The sequence below is a fragment of the Orbicella franksi genome, chromosome 8, assembly GCF_964199315.1.
Source record: "Orbicella franksi chromosome 8, jaOrbFran1.1, whole genome shotgun sequence".
Taxonomy (NCBI): domain Eukaryota; kingdom Metazoa; phylum Cnidaria; class Anthozoa; order Scleractinia; family Merulinidae; genus Orbicella; species Orbicella franksi.
Window position 1 is genome coordinate 18,108,058 of NC_138152.1, and position 24,239 is coordinate 18,132,296.

The 24,239-nt window shown below is 39.6% G+C and overlaps 2 protein-coding genes across 3 annotated transcripts in view; one reads left to right on the forward strand and one right to left on the reverse strand.

The window, feature by feature from the left end:
- LOC145495235 (peptidyl-prolyl cis-trans isomerase-like) overlaps positions 1–5,577 on the forward strand; it is a 38,184-nt gene extending 32,607 nt beyond the window's left edge. Inside the window, exon 5 of the mRNA XM_081474831.1 lies at positions 5,280–5,577. Coding sequence (XP_081330957.1) covers positions 5,280–5,491 — 212 coding nt within the window. The 3' untranslated portion in view covers positions 5,492–5,577. The remainder of the gene's footprint in view (positions 1–5,279) is intronic.
- The window catches only part of LOC145495242 (uncharacterized), an 83,830-nt gene extending 67,789 nt beyond the window's left edge, over positions 1–16,041 (reverse strand). The window contains exon 1 of one of the 2 annotated variants that reach the window (XM_081474841.1): positions 13,703–16,041. The gene's annotated coding sequence lies outside the window, so the exon portion shown is untranslated. Of the gene's footprint in view, positions 1–13,464 lie in introns of both variants that reach the window. The other variant, XM_081474840.1, reaches the window with a different exon arrangement.
- Between the last annotated feature and the right edge of the window lie 8,198 nt (positions 16,042–24,239).

Genomic DNA, 24,239 nt, shown 5'->3' on the forward strand with positions numbered 1-24,239 from the left:
AAACTCTCCTTAGTAAATGGCGTTAAAATTTGTCAAATTGTACAAAAAAAACCAGGAAACTGCTCAAATATTGCTGCAGTCTCTGTGGGTACTCGTTCGCCGATGAAGGATGTAATCTCGGTCAAGTAGCGCTGTTTACTTTCAATACCTCCCGTTGAAACACTTGTCAGTTGTATTAATCGATATCAGTGTGTATTTTAAATTTAAGTGGTTTTATTGTTAATGCCGTTGGAGGCAACAGAGCGTGCAGTTCTGTGACAATTTGATAATTAGATTAGTTCTTGTTTATCGGTCAAAAGAAAATTTGCGTTTTAAATAGGGCAAATGGTTCCTCTTCCATTTCTTCATCCTACGTTCAATTTTCTTCCATTTATCTCCAGCTGTGAAAAGAATGCAAGCACATCTTCAAGTTACAAACGTTTTCATGAAGAGTACAACTGGCACGTTCGCTACGTAAATGTATTATAATTTAATATAAAATGGGCAAAAATCAACGCAAAACACTACAGTAAAATTCAAGAGCTGTCTTGACAAGCGGTAATTAGTTGTAGGTTTTTCTTGGCCTGTGAATGAATATACACACATCAAACACACACACACTGCTAAGATTGTCTCATCAAAATCCCTAGCCGACTAACAAGGTCAATACAAACTGATACAGGAATTGTGTTATGAGTACTGCGTCAGGGCTATTCATTACACTCTGCACAATCTGAGATTGTCTCACTAGTTTATCTTTTCAATCAGGAAGCAAAAGTGTAAACAAAAGTCAGGGTGGAAATCGTTTAACCTTATCAAAATCACTAGTATTTGGGAATTTCTTTCCAAGTTTATGTGCATTTCATGTCCCACTCAGAGTTCAAATCATTGCACTAAAATAAACAAGACTTAACTCAATGTCGGTTGAACGTGGACAACTCAACATTAAAAACTTAAGTAACGGTCCATATAAGAAGGATAGCACCATTGGCTAGGAATGCAAAAAGGTACTAACTGTTGCGCAACTTTGCTGTATTGTTGTATCATACTTCTGATTGGCTCAATCAACAAACTCTACTAAAACTTCAGGTAGCTGAGTGTATATATATTTATCCGTAATTGATCAACTATCATCTTTCAACAAAACCTCTTCTGAGTCTAAATACCACAGTAATCCTATGAGGGGAACATTGGAAAATTGGAAGCTTCTATTGTCTTTGTTTACGACTGTTGTGATTGGTTGAATGTTTTAACACAGGAAACTATCTTTCAAAATAGAGTTTAAATGCATCATATCATAAACCTGCTTTCCATCGGTTGACACATTCTTCGTATGAAAACACAAGCGCTTCAATGTGGGGAAAGTGTATTGCCGCAGAACAATAGAAAATGCTACAGTTCTTATCTAGATCATTACTTAAGGGTTATAAACTCCAAAGCTGTGAACGAAGATCCTGCTTGATTGAACATTGGATCTCACAGGAGATCTAACCAGCCAAACCCTAAAAGTAAAACGATAAAAAGTCAAAGACTACTGCAAGGCTGACATGCGTCCCAAGAAACACATGTTCCGACAGGACTCGGGTTTAGATGTTACTAAATTATAAAAATGAAATTACATTATTATTGCCCCCACAGGGTTTTGGCCCAGAGGCCAAAACCTGAGAAGGCACCCTAATATTCCCCACGTGTATACATACAAGGAATTTCAAAAAAAGTAAGAAATGTGTTGGAAATATGCGAAGCGTTCTCGATTTGATGAAACTAGGCGCGCACGGTGGTCTTGGGTCATGTGGGGCAAGGAACGCGTGCTCACAAAACGGCTGGAAATCGAGCCAAGGTGGTGTCGGGTACATGAAATTCTTGATTTCAAGGTTCTTGCAACCACGAGTTCGCGTTTCGCCATCTTCTAGCAGCATTTCGAGGCTCTTGTAACCACAAGTTCATGTTTCGTTATCTTCGAGTAGCTTTTCAAGGTCAAAAGTACACTCCAATTACAATATGGCCTGCATGACGATTTTAGCGCAATCAAATAATTTGCTTTGAAATGGCAGAGATTCTCATTTAGGACAAATTGAAAACAATTTCAAAAATCCTGAAGATGGATTTCTGCTTTCAAGATACGTTTGCTCGTATATCAAGACAAATGGTTTGTTTCAGCATCAAATTGGAACAGAGTAGTTTGACTTAATTTTTTGTTTCGCTATAATTTTTTAACCTTTTTTCCCCTATAAAGTTCTATAGAGTGAAATTTTTGTAAAAGAAATATTAGTTTCCATGAAGGTAACCTATTTTTTTCCAGAAAGTACTTTTTGCGTCCTTTCTAACGAGATATGATAAACTGCTCTGCTGTAAATGCTCTCGTGAGAGTACTATGTAAAGAATATCATGTGATAGAATAAGTTAAACAGAATGTGTTGGTTTAGTTAACTTAATTGATTGTTTGGATCATATTCATGGTAAGATGCCTAAGTTACTAGAACAGTATGAGTGATATAGTTTACCAAAAAAAAAAAATAATAACATTTTACTTCATACACAAATGTTCAGTAGTATTGTTTTCAGTCAGCATAAATAAAAGAAAGCAGGTCACTTTCCAGCAAACAAATGCTCATCTCCTGGCCATTTTTAATGCGTGGACGATTCAAACGCTCATGAAATTCAGCCTTCAAGTTCCCATAGTACTAATTCGAGCATTCCAAGTCGACTCCACTTCAATTTAGCGAAAGACCTAATACTAGGGTACCTAAAAGATAGTAATGCTTCATATTCTGTTGATAGTGACATACAGTCAAGCTCATGCCGTAAGCAACTATCTCAGAAATTGAAAAGTGGTCGCTCCCTTGAGCTCCCTCAAGCGACCGCATGGTAAAACAATAGAGGGTCGTCACTTATGATAACTTCAGAAACTCATTAAAAAATGTATGATATTGATACTGCTAAACTTATACGTTCAACTTTTTAGACCAAGATAACCATTAACGCAGTGTGCAGTTTCATTTAAGTATTTGTATGCAAGGCTCGAAATTGCGACCAATACTACAATCGCATTTGCGACTTAACTTTACTTATTTGCGCTTAGAAAAATGAGAGTAGTCGCGACTACGTTTTGCCTTGACTGACACAAATTAAAAGGGCTAGCAGTAATCTCAAAGGAAAAAGAACATTACTTGTGGATGAAAGACAATTTATTCGAATAGATATAATAAAAGAAACCCACGATTCTTTGATCGCCAACTGTATCGCCTTGTATGATTATCATAAGGCACTCTAAAGTAAACGACTCTCTCGAGAAAACTTCAAAGTGGCTACCCCTGTTCGAAATCGCCCTATAATGCATTGCAAACCCTTGAGCATTGAGGACGTCATGTATGTCAATGGATTGTGTATCTTCTATTTGATTTTGCGACTAAAACTCTACATGTAGCGACTATTTTTTACCACTTAGTCGCAAAATGGCAACTTAAGGATTTTGTTAATTTCGAGCCCTGGTATGTAAAAGACTGAGTATTCACTTCCAAGAGCTTAGAAACAAAGGAAAAGTTCGCTTGGATGATGCCAAAAGTGGTCGCGGTTGCTTAGGTGAGCGGTTGTTATGAGAGCTTTTCATTACAAAATTTAAGTCACAGTTCAAACGGGGTTTCACAAAGGTGGTCGTAACTAGAGCTGGTTGGTAGCAAGGAGAGCTTCAACTGTATTTTACGAAGTGATTCATCTACCTGCCCGTTCAAATCGTGGTGAACCTGTCCTTGCATCAACTTCCCGCATGATGACGCATCTATGGCGAGGTGTGACAAGGGATCGTGACAAAAAAATCGCATAGTGATCTGAACTATGTTTAGACATAAAACGATACAAATCAACCTCCCCTTAACCAGATCGTGGAAATCAAAAGATGTGGAAATTGTAGGAGTAGAAATCTAACATATATTGTGTACTGGTACGCATTAAATGTCTCTAGAATGTCGACTGTGTTGAGGACACGTCTTTGCGATGTGTGAAAATGCTAAAGCTTAAATTCATGTTTGAATGAAAAGATCGCAGCACATGAAGTTAGCGTGTTCTACAGTTTTCATTTGTTTTAATTATTCTACAAGCTTTAGTAATGATGATCATTTCTCTTAAATATTTGACCAAGGAGGCGAGACTGCTAAGAAATGACATCCTAAGTTTAAAATAAAGATGTTACAATTATTGGTCAAGATTTACAAACTTTCGCATACTGCATTAAGAATAAAAGCAAGAGTTGTGAAAGTCAAGCACAATCTCCTTCGTGTCGTTTTTCAGGTAAATAAGAGCAATGCACTCTGGTAAAAAGTGGCGCAGTGTACTCTGGTTAAATGAAATGCATTCTGGTAAAAAGTGATGAATTCGAGGATTTGCACCCCCTTCTATAATATTCATCTTATATCCTGATTATGTTTCTGCTCGCTCGCTCCGCAGCAATAGACCACATTCGATATATCAATATTCTAACATGGCTCTGAGGCTTTGGGGTCAAAATTGTAAATTTTCTAAGTTTGTTTTGTCCCTCAATTCCCAAAAGAGACTTGGATACAAAGAAAACAACACCAAATATAGAAGTTTGTCCTGAAAGCCTCGGAGCCATGTGAGAATTTTGATATATCGAACGTGGCCTATTAATGGTCGTGTAAAGATGCATGCTTTGCAATAGTCATTGGACCGAGTAGAGTACAATTCAGGGAGTAATCGCGTGAGTAATTTCAGAATCGGACGAGCGCGAAGCGCGAGGGCGATTCGAAAATACGAGCGCGATTACTCCCTGAATTGTACGACACGAGGTCCAATTACTAGTTAATCGTATCTATAACAAATTTGGAATTAAAAGTTTCTTTTGAGCGAAAACGTCTGTAGCGCTTTTAATAAGGTTTGAAAACTGTAGGAAACATTGCGAAGGAAGCCAGTAAAGCACGCGTAATTGGCGTGAAAATCACGTTGTGTCCAATTATAGGTATCATATTACAAAAAGTTAAAGTTGAATATCTGTTATTGGACACCCACGTTATCGCGCGCCGAGTACGTGACAAATAGGCGCGCGGAGAACCAATCACGATCGAGAATTTTGGGTGGGCGAGCGAGCGACACATTTGCATATCGGAGTCCCCGTAACAAACACGTTTCTACGCTTCGCGTATCCACGAGTTTAAAATGTGGTCGCATGGAGAACGTCAGGTGTATTACGTACCTTAGATGTTACGAAAAGATACAGCAAGTGGATTCTCGGCTTCTTATTTACAAAAGACTTGGATTTATTGTGGTTTATTTGCTCTTCATTTTAGGAATTTTGTCCATGGCCAATGCTGGCCCGAACACAAATGGATCACAGTTCTTTATTTGCACCGGCAAAACTGACCATCTGGACGGAAAGCATGTAGTGTTTGGATCAGTAGTGGAGGGGTATGATGATGTTGTTAAGAAAATGGAGGGTGTTGGCTCTGGCTCGGGCAAGACCAGTAAGCCTGTGGTGATTGCAGATTGTGGACAGCTGTAGAAGAACATTGAGTGCCCTTCTTACACTAGACTGTAGAATGGACAAAGGAAATAGGAAATAAAATTTCAATCTGTGTGATTTGATTATTAGTCTTGTATGCTTCTTTTGTTCGCTGTTATGTTTACACTAGACTGTTCTCAAGTGAATATAGTTTTTTGGAAAATATGTAGTTAGAACGTTTTACAAATCATTCAGAAACGCGTCTACCCGTTAAGCTGCTTAAACTCGAACCTTTCCTGACTACCCTACGGCAGCTACTTCGACAACTGTTTAAACAAAATTGGCGGATGCTTTTTGCGTGAACGCTCATGTTGTTGACGTCATCTATACGTTTCTTTTCCAATAGATCATTAGTAAGGATCACTCAAAATGCGTCAGTAAATTGACCTTTAAGAGGCTGTCTCTGTAAGAACCGACCACTGATTTTACTTCGAAAATTCGATTTTTCTCATAAGCTGGGATTTCGAAGCCCTTACCTAGTCAATCACTAAAATGAGTTTGATTTCATTAAAAATTCCAATTGAAGTTTTCTAGGATTGATTGAAGTTCGGTCCGCTCGACACAAGTTTCATGCCCGCCGGAACCGGAAAAATAGCACATATTGCCGGCGCTCTAAAAAAAATAATATTCGCTCAAAAGTCCCAATTCTTTTTTTCAACTATAGATATATCATAGCAGTTTGTTTAGCCATGTTGCAATTATAATCCAGTGTTGTTCCTTCAACGGTTAAAAGAAGATTTCTACCCGTTAAATCGAGTTTTGAACCAAACGCGAAAATAGCTCTACTTTGAAGGCACGTTTTAAAAATGTGGCACCTGTTCGAAACTCCTGAACTACATGAATAGAAAGTATAAATGGCCCTTAATTTAAAACAATAAAATTTGTCTGCCCACTAGGTTTTCAAAACTAGCGACCGTTTAAAGTTTAGGAAATTTTGAAAATATTCCAGTGAGTAACTAACACACACGCCTTCGTAAAGTGCTCCGATAAATTACCGTAAATCTCTTACCTGGCTTCAAGATTAAATTTTTGGTCCTTCGTAGCGATCCTTCAAACCTAGGTAGCATTAAAACTGCCAGCTTTTCCTTCCAACTGTAGGTTTGTATAGATCGTTTTCACTGTCACGCAATAAAAAAATTAATCAGGAACCATCCAGTGGAAAAAGCTAAGAAATTATGATGTTATAGAAGATAACTAAATAAGACACTTCTCCAAGTTTTAGGCCTGTGGGTTTCCCCAAACTTCAGATATTCGTCGAAATGTTTCGCAGATATTTACAGAGCCCAGTATGAAAACGCCATGTTGGTGTACCTCCGTGGTACACCAATATGGCGGCCGGAAAATAGTGTAAACATCTGGAACTTACTTTGGCTATCTAGGCGACTGATTATCAGTAGTGATCAAACAAGCATTTACATAAGCACTTTTGCTAATGCTCTAACTTCTAAAAACGCTCAAAATCATGAGATAAGTGTATATTTTTCGACAAACTCGATCGTAGCCTTGTGTCACGCACCTCCATAACCCTGAAATTCAAAATGCTCTGGATTCCAAACGAAGCACGCTATTGAGCTGCAAAATTGTAAACGGGTATAAATAAACCGCCTCTTATGCCTGATTAGGATGAAAACTTTGGTGGCTCTTTAGTTTTGGATTTTACAAAGTGATGACGTCACGTGAAAACGATCCATGTAAAGTAGACTTATACGTTCCTCATCTGTGTCGAGCGTGACCGTCACATACTTCGATGTTCTTGGTATTACTGACCATTGTTTTCCTCGAAGCCGGTTTAATCATGTAGACTCCTTGAAAGGTTTGTAGAAGCACTCTTCTACAAACCTTTCAAGAGGAGTCTACATGGTTAAACCGGCTTCGAGGAAAACAATGGTCAGTAATACCAAGAACATCGAAGTATGTGACGGTCACGCTCGACACAGATGAGGAACGTATAAATCTACTTTGTATACAAACCTACAGTTGGAAGGAAAAGCTGGCAGTCTTAATGCTACCTAGGTTTCAAGGATCGCTACAAAGGACAAAAAAATTTAATCTTGAAGCCAGGTAAGAGATTTACGGGAATTTATCGGAGCACTTTACGAAGGCGAGTGGGTTAGTTACTCACTGGAATATTTTCAAAATTTCCTAAACTTTAAACGGTCGCTAGTTTTGAAAACCTAGTGGGCAGACAAATTTAATTGTTTTAAATTAAGGGACATTTATACTTTCTATTCATGTAGTTCAGGAGTTTCAAACAGGTGCCACATTTTTAAAACGTGCCTTCAAAGTAGAGCTATTTTCGCGTTTGGTTCAAAACTCGATTTAACGGGTAGAAATCTTCTAACCGTTGAAGGAACAACACTGAATTATAATTGCAACATGGCTAAACAAACTGCTATGATATATCTATAGTTGAAAAAAAGAATTGGGACTTTTGAGCGAATATTATTTTTTTTAGAGCGCCGGCAATATGTGCTATTTTTCCAGTTTCGGCGGGCATGAAACTTGTGTCGAGCGGACCGAACTTCAATCAATCCTAGAAAACTTCAATTGGAATTTTTAATGGAATCAAACTCATTTTAGTGATTGACTAAGTAAGGGCTTCGAAATCCCAGCTTATGAGAAAAATTGAATTTTCGAAGTAAAATCAGTGGTCGGTTCTTACAGAGACAGCCTCTTAATTTGTATGTATTGGTTTGATCCAGAACGTATACAAAGAATGGGTTTTTTAACCATGACGTAGTCATCGCTTAATGCTGGTGCGCAGCATTCCTTTGGATAGTGAATTCGCGCTGCGCTTATGTCACGCACGATTTACCCCTCGGTGGAAGCGAAATGCACTCTGGGAGCTAGTAAATAAGACCAAAAATTCGCCGTCTTTGGTTTCGGAGAGTGAGAAACTTGTCCTTTGCGGCCGTCGTTTGCAGTTTGTAGGATCCGCAGAGAGCCTTTAATTTCAGCATTTAAACAAAAATTTTGAGTGCGGATTGTGTTTTATCCAGTATAGGATAAATTTGTGGTCAAGGACAAACTCGTAATAAGAACATATCGTCCATACATACAACTTTAGATCGACAAGCAAGTCGCACAGACGATAGGTCATAACTGTCCGCGACACCTTGAGGTAGAGACCAATATCCTACCACGAAGCAGGTTACATCTTGCCTAATGGCCTTAGAAAAACATTTTAGTTTTCTTTTGGTGCAATGTCAATCAAATCTGAAATTCTACAAATTAGATTTCACAACACAAGCACGCATCGTGTGTACATAGCTCTTGCTTCAACATTTTCCCAATTGTCACAACGTTATCAGTTGTAACTCTTCAGTATGGCCAACTACTTTAATCCGTACGAATTTCAACGTTTTCAGTTTTCATAGCATAGTGGAAATGACTCACAGCTGATTTGTTTTCAGCAGCAAAACGCACAGCCACAAGCAGCTTTGTCGTCACCTCCCAGTCTAAAGCAGCCTTCAGTCTCACAAAAGAAGCATCCCCGGGAGAGAAAACGTCTAAAAAGAAAAAGGCTAGCTGATGATGATGCTTGAACGATGAGAAAGTCCTTTTCAGCTTTGGGCCGATAATATAATGTTATCAGAATGGTATCATATATCTTTTATGTCGCAAACGTGCGACCCCAGTAAGCCTCTGCGGGTAAATGCCCGACAAACTTGCGGACAAAAACAAAAAAATAGGCGCCATATAGGCGCATGTGACTACTGCTTGAAAGGTATGCACACAAAAAGTAGAATTGTCCTATATATGCAGTTATGTGAAGAATGTGTGCAAATGGTTAGATTATGAATGTTGGTGATTAGAGGCACTCTTGAATGCTAATAAGCTATTAGAGAATGTTTGAATTTGTACAAAAAGAAAAAAAATGGTTTTCTAATAGGCCAGTTTCATCCTATTAAAATTCTAACATGGCCACGAGGCTTCGGGGAATAAAACAAAAGAAATTAATTATTCATTCCTCAACCTTAATGTGATTTCTTTTCTTGTATTTCCTCAAGCCTCCAAGTTGGAATTTTGATACATCAAAAATGGCCTATTAGTACATGTGGGTGTCACCAGTGGAACAGTTAACAGAATCAAGTGTAGAACTATCAGCAGTGTATGATGTATGGTGTACGAAAAGTAATCAGTAAACAAACCTGATGAGACAAAAACATTTTTTTAATATTTTAATAAACTGAGGAAACAAGATTTATGGTAAACAACACAACGAGAATGGTACAAATCAGCAACAGTTCTGGGGTTGATCGAGAGTACTTGTATTATGGAAGAAGTAAAGGTAACTTTTGCTACACCCGGCACTACAGGGACGAGTAAGTGAGTGAGTTAAGGCAAACACTCTGGACAGGTACCTCATTGTGATCAGCTAAAATAGTGATAACAGTTACACCAGTGAGTAACCTTGAGGTACAAAGCAGCACTCTACTGTGAAACAACGAGCCTTGTTTTCATTCCCCACCATTCATCCACACTAAAGCCCTCCATAGTTGTTTTGCTGTAGTCAACCGTTTTGATTACTTCTCTAATTCTTAAATTGCAACATTTCAGGGGCATGCATTTTTGAAAAATCCTGGATCCGCAATAATTACAAAACAACTTGGTCAGATCTTTTTAAAAGAAGTTGTCATATCCTTACTTTGTATATCTAGTAGTAAAGAGAGCAAAACATATTGAATGCATCGTTTAACAATTCAATTGGTTTTTGGTTTTCTCCAGAGACTATTAACAGAGTAAACAGACAAAAAATAGATCACGTGTACTAAATGCATCTGGTTGAGTGTCCATCGATACCCTCAATCAACCTGTAATTGACACTCGATCAAAATCTTGATCGACACTCAATCGACATCCCAGCTGATATTCGTTCGACACTCTATTGACACTTGATCAACAGTCGGTCGAAAGTCCGCCGAGTGTCGACGGACTCATATGCAACAATCCAAAATTAGTTGACTCTCGACCAACTGTCAACTGAGATGTTGATCGAGTGTCAATCAAGGGTCAAGGAAATTGATCAACACATGACCACAGCTGCCTTTAGTTTACATTACCCGCAAAAATAATAAAACAAAACTAACTACATGCATGTATGTAGCTAGATATACATGTAACTAGGTATTACTGTATAAAATAATGACTTTAGCTTTTTTTTTCCTGAAAGCAGGTAGGTTAAATGTTTGTATAATTCTTTTTCTTGTTGCTTTGTTATATGTAACTTTTTCCTCCAATCATTCTCTTTTTGATAGAGAAGAGCTAGTTTTAGACATCACCAAAACTGTGTTACTGACAGCTGACATTGCATTGGTACAAAGTTGAATGGCCCTGTTGATACATAGAGTAATTTATTTATGTGACCTAAATAGCATTGACTTCTGCAATAAGTGGATTGGATTCTGTCTGCGAGAGCTTGAATAATGAGATTATAACACCATGTACATGTACCTTGGTGTGACAAATTTATTCTGGAAATCTCATTTTGCTTTCAATAAACCTAGTGGGATGTTCTAGAGCTCAAATACCGGATGGGGGTATTCCCTTATATGAGCTGCCCCAAAGGGTGTGGTTTTTCAGCCGTTTTGGTCATAAATAGGGGGTGTGGACAAAACGTGGGGTAGGCCATGGTGTAGACCATGGCCTACCCTATGGCCCACCAGTGGTCAGATTTTAACAACATTAACAAAACATCAGTAAGAGTCGAACGAGTTAGCTAGCATAAAATGATATCCCTCTAATAGGGGTATACTAAAAAGTCACTAACATGATTCTCAACATCAGAGGGAACGAAACAATGGAAACCTTACAGCACTCAGCCTTGAAACATCCTATTTCTCGCTGTCTTCGACATCTAGCTTCCCCAGCCAAGCAATCAACCATAACGGCAGGCTAGGAGGGAGGGGAAAGGCCCGGGTGGGACTCTCATATAAAATAGACGGATGTGCTGGTCGGAGAGTTTAGAAAGAACCCCTAAGAGGTACCAAAACTGCGTTTTTAACCCCTAAAAGGTATGGCAAGCACCCCTGTCATTTACATATGGGATTCCCCCCCCCCCGGGGAAGGGCCGATATTACGTGGTCGCTGAGAATATCCAAAATGGCTGCTCCACGATCCATACCGGTTGCCAGTTTGTAACATATTGTGGAGTGCTAGTGTAAACAGGTAATGAACGGCGTTAGTGACTGTTAGTGCTGGTGTTAGTGACTTTCCGTATACCCCTATTAGAGGGATACAAGAAACCACGAGGGATATAATTTTATGCCATCTTACTCATTCGACTCTTACTGATGTTTTGTTAATGTTTTTAAAAATCTGACCACCGGTAGGCCATAGGGTAGGCCACATAGTAGGCCATGGCCTACACCATGGCCTAGGCCATGGCCTACCCCACGTTTTGTCCACATCCCAAATAGGGTATCGATTTTAGCCTGTTTTGGCCATTTTGGTCATAAATAGGGTATGGTTTTTGCACTCTAGCCTTGATATGGGTATGTTTTTAAGAAAAAGCAACTTTTTCATCATTATCAAAAAGAAAATTAACAAAAGCCCTTTGCAAATTATGTTAACGGTTATTTAACATAGGTCTGAACTAGGGAACGTACAACACAGGTCTGAAACACGGGTTTGATTTAATAGGGTATCGAATATTTGGTCGTCTTAAAAAGGGTAGGAAATATCACAGATTTTGGGTAAGGGTAAGGGTTTTGGGAAGCAGGCCGCACACCCCACCCAACTTTTCTGGGAGTACCCCCCGGGGGCTCCAATGTTCGAATGAAACGTAGGATCGCCATACATCGGGGAAAAAACACTCACCACCAGGAATTCTGGATGGTTCCCTGTCTCTAGAATTCGAAAGTCGATTGATTTTCCATTGTTTAAAAAGCTTTCTGGCACTCAGTCTGTTCACAGTAATTGATGACTCATTTGAACTACGATCATTTAAATCTATCAAGTACAACAAAGCTTTCATATCATTCGTTATAGTTCACCATTAAATTTTCTCCGATTCTTATTGGTTTGAATTGATAACGTGACGCGATAGTGTTCATCCGCGAGACAATATCGGCCCTCGGTGCCCGTCCAAGGAAAATACCCGGATTGATACTACTTGGCCGTGCACAGTTGAAATTGTATTAAGTGGGTTTTTGTCTGATTTCTCTTTAAAATTTTACATTTGGCTTTCACGGCTTTCATCTAAAAAAGTTGAAAATAATTCAATATAATTTTTGAACTGGCCCGCGGAAGACAATTTAGTGATGAACAATAAAGACAATAGAGTGTTTATGTCTCTTAACTATCGGTCTGATAGTTGCTCCTTGGAAATTTGATGTTCTTAAAACTAGCACATTTGCCCTCGAAACTTCGCTTCTCAGGCAAATATTTGTTTCAAGAGCATCAAATCTCCGCGGGAGCAACTATCAGCCGATAGTTCCTCGACAGAAACACTCTATTTTTTAAATAGTTTATCGATCACTACAAGATTATCCCAAAATGGTCGCTCGAGAGGCGCAATTATGAAACATTAGAGCTCAATACCTGCCCCAAAGAGGCTCAATTATCCCACATCGGGGCCCAATATTCCTCCAGAGAGGCCCAGATTTCCTCATACGAGGCTAAAGCTACCTCCAAAATTATCAAGCATCGGCAAGGGTGGGTGTTGTAAATAAGTTAGGGACTGGAGCTGGTTTGACCTGCGAGGTCTGAGTCGAGTCTCGCGATTGACACTTGAAAAACGTGTGCAGGAAAGGAATCGAAGAGAACGGAAAGGAGTCTAGCTTGGACATTAATCTATCTCTGTATTACGGAAAATATCTATCGGAACACGGAATTAACTCTTAAAACAACATTGTCATATCTCGGAATCTATCAAAGGATCAAAATAAAGAGTATGGATTGATACAACAGTGGGTGTCTGGAAAACCCGAATAGCGAATAGCAAATAGTCCCGAATAGTGCGAATAGTTAACCGCGCGGCCATGGGCCGAGCGCGGTTCATGTTCTACCCTTGGTTTATTATTATTATTTTTTTAACCGCGCGGCCATGGGCCGAGCGCGGTTCTAGGTTTACCCGTGGTTTATTATTAACCGCGCGGCCATGGGCCGAGCGCGGTTCATGTTCTACCCTTGGTTTATTATTATTATTTTTTTAACCGCGCGGCCATGGGCCGAGCGCGGTTCTAGGTTTACCCGTGGTTTATTATTAACCGCGCGGCCATGGGCCGAGCGCGGTTCATGTTCTACCCTTGGTTTATTTTTTTTATTTTTTTTTGTCGGAGGCCAGACGCAGATCTCCACTCGGCCAACTTTGAATTACGCAACCTGTAATGTTTACTCGCCAAACCTTGTTTCTTCAGGGTCAACAGAAATCTCAGATTACAAAATCACGCCGAACCTACACGTTGCAAAAAAATCTCTTCAAAACCCTGACATCGAAGCGATATATCACTTTAGCGTTAATAGCTACCACACATCGGCGGAAGGTAAATCTATTCCTTAACAATCCAGCTTTATCGTGCTAAAATTTCAGCGAAATCGAACAAAACCAGAATTAATTAGGATTTTTTATGTGACCTCACTCCCCAGACTTGACCTAACAAAGGGAGCAACGGTCGCCCATAGCAACCGAAAAACACGAACATAACAAAGCCGACGTTTCGGCCGAAAAACTCCAGAATTATCGCCTGAGAGCTTAAACTTGAATGGGAACATCTTTTTCGAACTTTTTTCAACTCATTTAGACGAAAGAATGGCCTCGGCGGGCTACAAAAATGACCAAGAGAAAAAACAGAACAAGACAGCAGGGCTTAACTGCAGAATACCCTGCCACTTCAAAGCTAACCCCCAAAATTGACTGGATACGCGGATACGCGGATACGAGGATGGAAAGAAGAGAGACCCTGGGGATGAAGCTATGAGCAATAGGAGTGGATACGCGGATACGCGGATACGCGGATACGCGGATATGAACTTCGCGGATTAAAAAACAGAACACTACTCTAATAGTTCTGTCGGAAATACTATTTTACCATTACACTTATCCTTTAGTCACAAATTCTAGTTCAACGGTTATAAAACAAAGGATTACTCTGATCGTTCTGTCAGAAATACAATTTTACCATTACACTTATCGTTTAGTCAGAAATACTAGTTCAAAGCAAACTTTCGTGTCCAACTATTCTAATTTGTAAACACGTGCAACATCCTTCAGAAATACGATAAACAAATCTTTTCCACGGTTAACATACCGCCAAATAAATTCGGCCAGATATGACGAATAATGTTCTTTCTTCCTTCCATGCGTAGGAAGGTTCACTTTCATCTGCCTCCAGTGTCCTTCCTGTTTATTTGTGTCATAACCCTCAGGACTAACGAACTCTACAGAGTGGTTTACAGTTTTGTGAATGTATCCGTACTTATCTAGGTTCACATACGCTTTCCAGCAGTCGCTCACTATGAAAAGAATCATCAATGACTGCTTTGAAATGTGCACTACATTCCGACGGTAGTGCTAAGTAAACAGTTAAATTTTAAAAGCGCAGTTATAAGATCTAAAAGATCTTCTTGTTAACCGCGCGGCCATGGGCCGAGCGCGGTTCTAGGTTTACCCGTGGTTTATTTTTTTTTTTTTGTCGGTGACCAGACGCAGACCTCCGCTCGGCCAAACTTTGAGTCACGCAACATGTGATTTTTTTCCGCCAGAAGCTGTTAAAACATAAATACACGGACAATTTTACCGATATTGTTTTCTTTTTTGTGGGTAAAATATATTTTCTTTTCGTTTTATCAAAGCGTTGGATTTAAAGGGAATAATAAATACGGTGAAAAAAGGTATTACGTCAGCCATGGAATGCGCTGACGTTGCAGCTTTCACTTTCGCTACGTGACAAATACGATCGTGTTTACTTTGCAAGTTTATTTCGGCAGAAGCGACGGTCATTAATTTATTTGTAATTTTGTGAGTATTTCTTGTGGTTTTACGCAAATGAAGTAAATCCTTTGACTGTTTCATCACAGCCAGTTCATAGATCGGAGGAAAATTAAATATTTGCAAGCCAAGCAAAGAACGTGTCAGAACGTGCAAAGATTACGTCATTGGTAGGGAAATAACCACCGTACTAAAGATAGCCGTAGATAACGCAATTCTTGAATTATGTGACTCGTGTGTCTTCTTTGCTAACCCTTAACTCAAGGGAAAAAACAATTAAATTTAATCGTGACTTTAAAGAAAGAAAGCGGTTTGTAGTAGTGTTCGTATCTTCATGCCCATACATATCCCGAAGAAAGTTCCAGATTAAGACTACTACGTCATCGGAGATGTCACAACGGCTACGACTGATAGCGCGATAATAGAGTTTGTGTTGATCAAGTGCTGTGATGTCTACAGTAATCAATGAATCATCAAAGATTGCTTTGGAATATGCACTGCGTTGCGACTGTAGTGCTAAGAAAACAGTTAAATTTTAAACGCGCGGTTATAAGATCCAACAGATCTTCTTGTTTTTTTTTTTGTCGGTGACCAGACGCAGACCTCCGCTCGGCCAAACTTTGAGTCACGCAACGTGTGATGTTTTTCCGCCAGTTAAAACATAAATACACGGACAATTTTACCGATATTGTTTTCTTTTTTGTGGGTAAAATATATTTTCTTTTCGTTTTATCAAAGCGTTGGATTTAAAGGGAATAATAAATACGCTGAAAAAAGGTATTACGTCAGCCATGGAATGCGCTGACGTTGCAGCTTTCACTTTCGCTACGTAACAAATACGATCGTGTTTACCTTGCAAGTTTATTTCGGCAGAAGCGACGGTCATTAATTTATTTGTAATTTTGTGAGTATTTCTTGTGGTTTTAGGCAAATGAAGTAAATTCTTTGGCTGTTTCATCGCAGCGAGTTCATAGATCGGAAGGAAAATTAAATATTTGCAAGGCAAGTAAAGAACTCGTCAGAACGTGCAAGGATTACGTCATTGGTAGGGAAATAACCACCGTACTAAAGATAGCCGTGGATAACGCAATTCTTCAATTACGTGACTTGTGTGACTTCTTTGCTAGCCCTTTACTCAAGGGAAAAAACAATTTAATTTAATCGTGACTTTTAAGAAAGAAAGCTGTTGTTAATAGTGTTCGTATCTTCATGCCCATACATATCCCGAAGAAAGTTCCAGATTAAGACTATTACTTCATCGGAGATTTCACACCGGTTACGACTGATGCTGCAACAATACAGTTTGTGTTGATCAAGTGCTGTGATGTCTACAGCACTGCGTTGCGACTGTAGTGCTAAGAAAACAGTTAAATTTTAAAAGCGCGGTTATAAGATCGAACAGATCTTCTTGTTTTTTTTGTCGGAGACCAGACGCAGATCTCCACTCGGCCAACTTTGAATTACGCAATCTGTAATGTTTACTCGCCAAACCTTGTTTCTTCAGGGTCAACAGAAATCTCAGATTACAAAATCACGCCGAACCTACACTTTGCAAAAAAATCTCTTCAAAACCCTGACATCGAAGCGATATATCACTTTAGCGTTAATAGCTACCACACATCGGCGGAAGGTAAATCTATTCCTTAACAATCCAGCTTTATCGTGCTAAAATTTCAGCGAAATCGAACAAAACCAGAATTAATTAGGATTTTTTATGTGACCTCACTCCCCAGACTTGACCTAACAAAGGGAGCAACGGTCGCCCATAGCAACCGAAAAACACGAACATAACGAAGCCGACGTTTCGGCCAAAAAACTCCAGAATTATCGCCTGAGAGCTTAAACTTGAATGGTAACATCTTTTTCGAACTTTTTTCAACTCATTTAGACGAAAGAATGGCCTCGGCGGGCTACAAAAATGACCAAGAGAAAAAACAGAACAAGACAGCAGAACAAACCGATAATATTTCACCGCATGGCTTTCGGCACGAAAACGAAAGTACAGCTTACTTCTGGGTAAATTCAGCCTTAGAAGCGACCAACTGGTCCCATATTACTTTCTGTATCCTTACAAATGTCCTGACTTCCATCTCCGAAAGACTTTGCCCCTATTTTGAGCAAATAAACATTTCGCCGACAGCGACCGCCATTACGGTGGCTTGCATACTAAATTAGCTAACTTGACAAAATTCTCCCGAGGGGGGAGGATGTGACGAAAAGAGCTGAAAAATGGCCTGTAATTGGCTAATGATGAGATCTTCCCACTGTCCAAATTTGGTGAGAATCGAAAGTAACGCCAGTTTTCTGTCACGTTTTCAATCTGTAGCCACTGGAGTGACCAAAATCGATACATCGGTCGGGATAGAGTTTCATTATTAAATTACATGACTTGTGTGACTACTATGGCGTTCCATCCCCGAAAAGTAGAACGTAAAATGGAACATTGAATTTTGGCGGGGATGGAACGCCATAGACTACTTTGCGAGCCCTTTACTCGTGGAAAACACCAATCAAATTTAATCATGTCTATAAAGAAAGAAAGCTGTTGTTAATAGTGTTATTATCATGTGGTTCATATCGAAGAAAGTTCTAGATTAGGACCATTACGTCATCGGAGATTTGTCAACGGCTACCACTGATGGTGCAATAATACAGTTTGTGTTGATCAAGTGATGTGATGTCTACAATAAGAAAAGAATCATCAATGACTGCTTTGAAATGTGCACTACATTCCGACGGTAGTGCTAAGCAAACAGTTAAATTTTAAAAGCGCGGTTATAAGATCTAAAAGATCTTCTTGTTGCGAATAGTCTCGAATAGTGCGGATAGTGGCGAACATCGTCAAAAATGGCGAATAGTGACGAATAGTCGTCAATAGTCACCGCTTTAGATCTAATATCCTGCGTTAATTAATTATCCTAATAAGCCACAGAATTTCAGTGAATTTATTACCTTTTCTTCTCCAAACTCAGGCTAGGGCTGCCATCGTCGACATTAAAGTGCACCTAACCCCAAAAATGTTTTTTTCGCTAAAATGAATCTAGACTTTATTTGAAGCATTTGGGCGAAGAAATTTTTGAATTTGGTTGAATCCTCGATTTTCTATGCCCTTTCAAGGTCGCGCTTGCTGTGTTTCACGACCGCGTTTTAGGGAGTCTGGGGCGGCGGTACCTGATGACGTCTACCCAGGAACCAAACACAGTGGCGCCTCAGTCAGCTCTCTGTATTTGCTCGAGAAAATGGAAACAAAACTAATCGTTCCAATATATTTTGGGACTAAGACATCCAAGTTTTGTCTCAGAATCATTTGTTTTTCGTCACTGGAGTCAGAGTTCGGCAACTGTGAACTCACTGCTTAGAGCTTTGAGAACAATTTGCAATATTTCAAGCGACGACGGGGAAGACTTCTTTGCGGACGAGCTGCCTGTATATTAAGAATGGAAAGTTAGATACGAAGGAGCAGTCAAACGAAAAGCAGGGAAGAAAACTCAAGGACTGCTTTGGATGGTAATTTCGTCACCTAAACACAAGACTCCCACGCGTGTTTATAACCTGTTTACATTTGTCCGTGGAATGCTTCATGTTTATAAGAGCGACGTAAGTGTTGCAGTCTTCGAGACTTGGTGATCTCCAAAACACTGACTTCGATCGATTGAAAATCGTAGAATTGTCTGGACCTGTATTTTTGAAGCTACAGGAAGCAAGGCGGAAGGAAACATTTCATACAATTACCGATTTCACATTGCCACACGTTTTAAGTCGTAACTCCAAATAACCAGTGTAAATCTTTTTCAAAGTTTGCAGTGAAATTCGTCGGATAAGCGAAAAGGATGTGTTCCCTAAGCGGTCCGCGGGTAATGTTACACGGTCATATTTTCGACACTAATGTATAGAATGTTTGTCGCACTACTGATTGCCAAACCTTCGAAAAACTCTGTGAGTAGAACAATTTTGTTATCATGTAATTCTAAAGGATTAATCTTCAACTTTAATCTAAATCGAAAGAGAAATAAGTGCTGGTTGGCGGCGTATGGTTGCGACCTATTTACACATCAGTATATTTGGTCGTAACGTCCTCTTGATTGATCACACAACTTTGCCGGCTATGTTATAAATACTGCGGGACTGGAAGATATAGGTTGTCGATAGTATTTCGACAAATTGCTGGTTGGCTTTGAGCAGAAAATTTTGAAAATAGCGTTTGAAAGTCTGCGGAACAAATTCCAGTGAGAGTTTTTCAATGGTTCTCACAGATTCAGTTCGCGTGTTTCGGTTCGACAAAATCAACCATCGTTATGTCTTTATTGTACCATTGACCGATCATCGCTAGTAAATTGTACAGTATATCTTTTTTTAGATCTGGGATATTGCTGCAACAGCCGATAGCACTTCTGGAAGGCATTTCTGCGCACTTTTCGAATGTGTATTGCACCATCCTGAAGGAAATGAGAGGACGTGAGTTATTCGATCTTCCTGGGTAGACGTCACAAGAGCCGCTGGACCCATTCTCCTCAAACTCGGTCGTGAAACAAAATGGCGGTGTTTGGGGCTATTTTCGCGATTTCGTCGGGGCACAGAAAATCGAGGATTTAACCGAATCCAAAAATTTTTTCGCAGAAGTATTTCAAATAACATGTAGATTCGTTTTAGCGAAAAAAAATTTGGGGGTTAGGTGCACTTTAAGTTTCGATTCGGAAGACTCCGAAATAAACTTCGATCGAGCACGTTCGACAACTGTGAACTCACTGCTTAGAGCTTTGAGAGCAATTTACAACATTTCAAGCGACGAAGGGGAAGACTTCTTTGCGGACGAGCTGATTGTATATTAGGAGTGGAAAGCTAGATAGGAAGTGGAGGAGCAGGCAAACGAAAAGCAGGAAAGAAAACTCAAGGACTGCTTTGGATGGAAATTTCGTCAACTAAACATAAGATTCCCATGCGTGTTTATAGTCCGTTTACATCTGTCCTTAGCGAGAATGTCAAGGTGTGATTGTTCTGTTAAATCCAGTTTGTGTTTTACTTTCAGTTGAATGCTTCATGTTTATAAGAGTGACGTACGTGTTGCAGTTTTCGAGACTTGATGACCTCCAAAACATTGGCTTCGATCGATTGAAAATCGTATTGTTTGGACCTGTATTTTTGACGCTGCGGGAAGCAATACGGAAGGAAACATTTCATACAATTACCGATTTCACATTGTCACGCGTTTTAAGTCGTAACTCCAAATAGCCAATGTAAATTGTTCTCAAATTTTGCAGTAAAATTCGTCGGATAAGCGAAAAGGATGTGTTCCCTAAGCGGTCCGCAGATAATGTTACGCGGTCATATTTTCGACGCTATTGCACAGAATCTTTGTCGCACTGTTGATTTCCAAACCTTCGAAAAACTCTGTGAGTCTAACAGTTTTGTTATCATGTAATTCTAAAGGATTAATCTTCGACTTCCATCTAAATCGAAAGAGAAATAAATGTTGGTTAGCGGCATACAGTTGCGATCTATTTACATATCAGTATAACGCTTCTTGATCATGATCGGATCACACAACTTTGCCTGTTACAGTAAACACCCGCGTATAAGAACCTAGTGATTTAAGAACCTACAGGCTGAAATTGGGCATTTTAATACCCAAATATATAAGAACCTATTTAGGCTGGCAAAGAACAATAGGTTCTTATACAAAAAAACACTCTTATTTTGTAGCCAAAATACTGGATTTCAATTGATAGAAATTGTGAAATTTCTGAGAAACACCATGAAAATTTTTTGTTTAATTGAAAATTTTTTAAATACAGAGTATAGAATACTGTATAAAATTATACTGGTGTAGCCTTGGGACTTGAATCTGTAGAGTGCCCTGACTTTTGCTCATGTGAAATACACATTACTGCTTGTCTTTTTCATTCCAACTGAATGATACTGAATTTCTAATTGTTTAAAAAATAGGGCTTGGCATTTTTGCGGTTTAAAATACAAATGTTCAACCATTATGACATACTAGTACTACAGTAGCTTTCTGAATGGTATCACTATGACAACTCTTACAAATAAGAACCTACTAAGAACCTAATCAGCCTGAGTTCGGAAAAACTACCCCAAAATATAAGAACCCATTCAGCCTGAACCCAAAAATTCTAGGTTCTTATACGCGGGTGTTTACTGTATGTTATAAATACTGCGGGATTGGAAGATATAGGTATTCGGTAGTATTTCTACAAAATGCTGGTTAGCTTTAAGCAGAAAATTTATGAAAATAACGTTCGAAAGTCCGCGGAACAAATTCCAGTGAGAGTTCTTCAATGGTTCTCACAGATTCAGTTCGCTTGTTTCGGTTCGACAAAATCAACCATCATTTACGTCTTTATTGCACCATTAGCCGATCATCGTCAGTAAATTTTACAGTATATCTTTCTTTAAATCTGGAATATTGCTGCAACAACCGATAGCACCTCTGGAGGGCGTTTCTCCGCACTTTTCGAATGTTATATTGCACCATCCTGAAGGAAATGAGAGGACGTGAGATATCCAACCTTCCTGGGTAGATGTCACAAGAGCCGCTGGACCCATTCTCCTCAAACTCGGTCGTGAAACAAAATGGCGCTGTTTTGGAGCTATTTTCGGGATTTCGTCGGGGCACAGAAAATCGAGGATTTAACGGAATCCAAAAATTTTTTCGTAGAACTATTTCAAATAACAAGTAGATTCGTTTTAGCGAAAAAAATTTTTGGGGTTAGGTACTCTTTAAGAAAACAGAAAACACAAGGATAACCTAATAAAGACCTATTTACGCTTTTGCAGCGGTTAAAACAGAAGAAATTACGTTTAGAAACACCTTTTGTCCTGATAAGCGTGTGTGCTTTTCAGCGGGAAAATCCTTTCCTACGTTGCTGCGAGGTTGACCGCGAGATACTGGGTACCGTATTTGCTACCATTTGCCACCATTTGCCACTATTCGCCACTATTCGAGACTGTTCGCCACTATTCGCACTATTCGAGACTATTCGCACTATTCGTACTATTCGCTATTCGCTATTCGGGATTATTCGCTGTTCGCGACTATTCGCTATTCGCTATTCGGGTTTTCCTGACACCCGGCAAGGGTTGTTTATTTACAATGCGTGTCGACAAATCAATGCTCAGTACCATAGAAATTCGCCGTTTATCTCGACCTAAATCCTCACGCAACCTTTCATCTGATCGGTTGGAAACAAAATATGAAAGCTGTGAGAAGTAAATGTTGTAAAATATTTTCAAAACTCACCTCAATTTCGAAGAATACTTCCAAGAGCTGAGATCGAAGGAGGCACCCATCGATGACTATCGGCAAATCATCGTTGATACGAAGTGTTTGCGAGAGACCGTGAGATGGATATTTGTTGTACTGATTGGCTCCGAAGTATATTCAATTGTTACTTACTTACTTTCGGAAAACTCAGATGATGGCAATAGTGACTGCTGCGCAAGCGCAGTAGTCACAAAAAGTCCACAGTGCAACCCATGTCTTACGTTTAAGCATCAATCTCGTACCTTGAGTCTTCGTTCCTTACTGGGCATGCAGGCTTGACGAAACGAGCTGGTGAAAGGGAACGAAGACGCTGGGTACGAGGGTAGTTTAAGCATCCGTTTGTTTGTTTATTTTCCAATTTGCTAGACAATTTTGGAAATAGCAGTTAAATGTCATCGCTTCTGCATGCATTGCGTGCCGTTTATCTTGATACGCTCTACAACGCTGGAGGCAACTTTTTCAAATCCCCCTGTTCCTCCCATACAGAGTGTGCAAAGCCCCGCCCCAATATCAACTACCAGAATTACCACCCCTTGAGCTCATCGACCGGTCAAATGCCTGGGGGATGTTGATGTCTCGATTTGATTAATACATGAGGCCTGGCCGTCGTTGGCTAAAACACAAAAAGGAATGAGGCTCTAAAGCAGCCGTTTGTGGGGAGTAACGTTGGATGCAATCCAATGTGGTGCATCCTGACTTACTTATGGAATTGTCAACAGCTACCTCTGAAGTTCAGAACATCTTGGCCAATTCTGATGTAAATAAGGCTACAAGACCTGATAACATTCCAGCAAAAATGGGTCCAGGAGCTTTCGTACCCGCTCTCTATTCTGTCGGACTTTCAATCAATCTCGTCCCTACGGAGCCCATTAAGTGCCATTAAATTACACTTCCAATTTTAAATCTCCCCTGAAGTTTTGCCCGCGTTCTGTCTTTTTTCCCAACTTTTTTCCCGACTTTTTTCCCAACTTTTTTCGTGACCTTTTTACCGACTTTTTTCTCGACTTTTTTCCCAACTTTTTTCCAAACTTTTTTCCAAACTTTTTTCTCGACCTTTTTCCCGACTTTTTTCCCGACTTTTTTCCCAACTTTTTCTCGACCTTTTTCCCGACTTTTTTCTCGACCTTTTTCCCAACTTTTTTCTCATCTTTTTTCTCGACCTCTTTCCCGACTTTTTTCCCGACTTTTTTCCCAACTTTTTTCTCGACCTTTTTCCCGACTTTTTTCTCGACTTTCTTCCCGACCTTTTTCCCGACTTTTTTCCCGACTTTTTTTGGAAGGTTGCTGACCCCAATCTAGTTACTGCTGTGGACTCGTTGAACATTGCGGATTATTATCGTTGCTAAAACGAGATATTTTCTCTTCAGTGGGACGGGTACACGGAACTATATGGTGGATGTCGACTTGGACGAATTGGAACTTGCAGAGGAGAGATGCTGCCATTGACCTCCGCAAAGTGGTTACTCAGATAAATTTACACGGTTGGCAGAAATCATAATGAGGGAAAAAGTTTACAATTTCCTCGCACACCTGAA